The following is a 566-nucleotide window of genomic DNA, read 5'->3' as shown; positions in this document are numbered from 1 at the left end:
CCGAGCACTGCGGGCGCGTGCGGTCCTGGCCCAGAGCAGGACTGGGGCTGGGGGTAAGCTGAGCTTTGGCAGTAGTCTGCAGTGACAAGGAGACGATGTCTCACCGCTACACGCACATTTATTTGAACTGTACAAGGCAAAAACAAAACCCCAAGGGAGAAGAGCTCCGAGTACTTCACACACGTTCAAGGTCCTGATGCTTCACACATGCTCCCAAGGTGCCGGTGCGGAGAGCCCACCGGGCCGACGGAACCAGCACAAGGCCCGGGGCGGACCCAGCTTCTCAGTCAAGCCTCAGCCCAGGCCAGGGGCCCAGCTGAGTGGCAGGGCTCAGCGGCCTGTGACTTCCCACACCAAGATCTCGCTGTGGGCCGCCGTGAAGAGCAGCTGGGCTGACGGGGCGAACCTGCACAGCTGCACAGAGTCGTCATGGCCCGCGAAGTCCTGTACGGCCCCCGATGCGCAGTCCAGCAGCCGTACCATGCGCTCTGCAGGCAGACAGCAGGGGCTGGGCCAGGGCGGGGGCGGGGGGCCTGCTGCCCCCTGGCCCTCTCTCCAGATGGAGC

At 64.8% G+C, this 566-nt stretch overlaps 1 protein-coding gene across 1 annotated transcript in view; it reads right to left on the bottom strand.

Annotated features, from left to right (window-relative positions):
- Positions 1–330: 330 nt before the first annotated feature.
- LOC104979675 (WD repeat-containing protein 90-like) overlaps positions 331–566 on the bottom strand; it is a 3,487-nt gene continuing 3,251 nt past the window's right edge. Inside the window, exon 5 of the mRNA XM_010828136.1 lies at positions 331–488. Coding sequence (XP_010826438.1) covers positions 331–488 — 158 coding nt within the window. The remainder of the gene's footprint in view (positions 489–566) is intronic.

Source organism: Bison bison, unplaced genomic scaffold (assembly GCF_000754665.1).
Source record: "Bison bison bison isolate TAMUID 2011002044 unplaced genomic scaffold, Bison_UMD1.0 scf7180017858506, whole genome shotgun sequence".
Classification (NCBI taxonomy): domain Eukaryota; kingdom Metazoa; phylum Chordata; class Mammalia; order Artiodactyla; family Bovidae; genus Bison; species Bison bison.
Note: the sequence above shows the minus strand (reverse complement) of the source record. Positions and strands in the feature narration are given on the sequence as shown.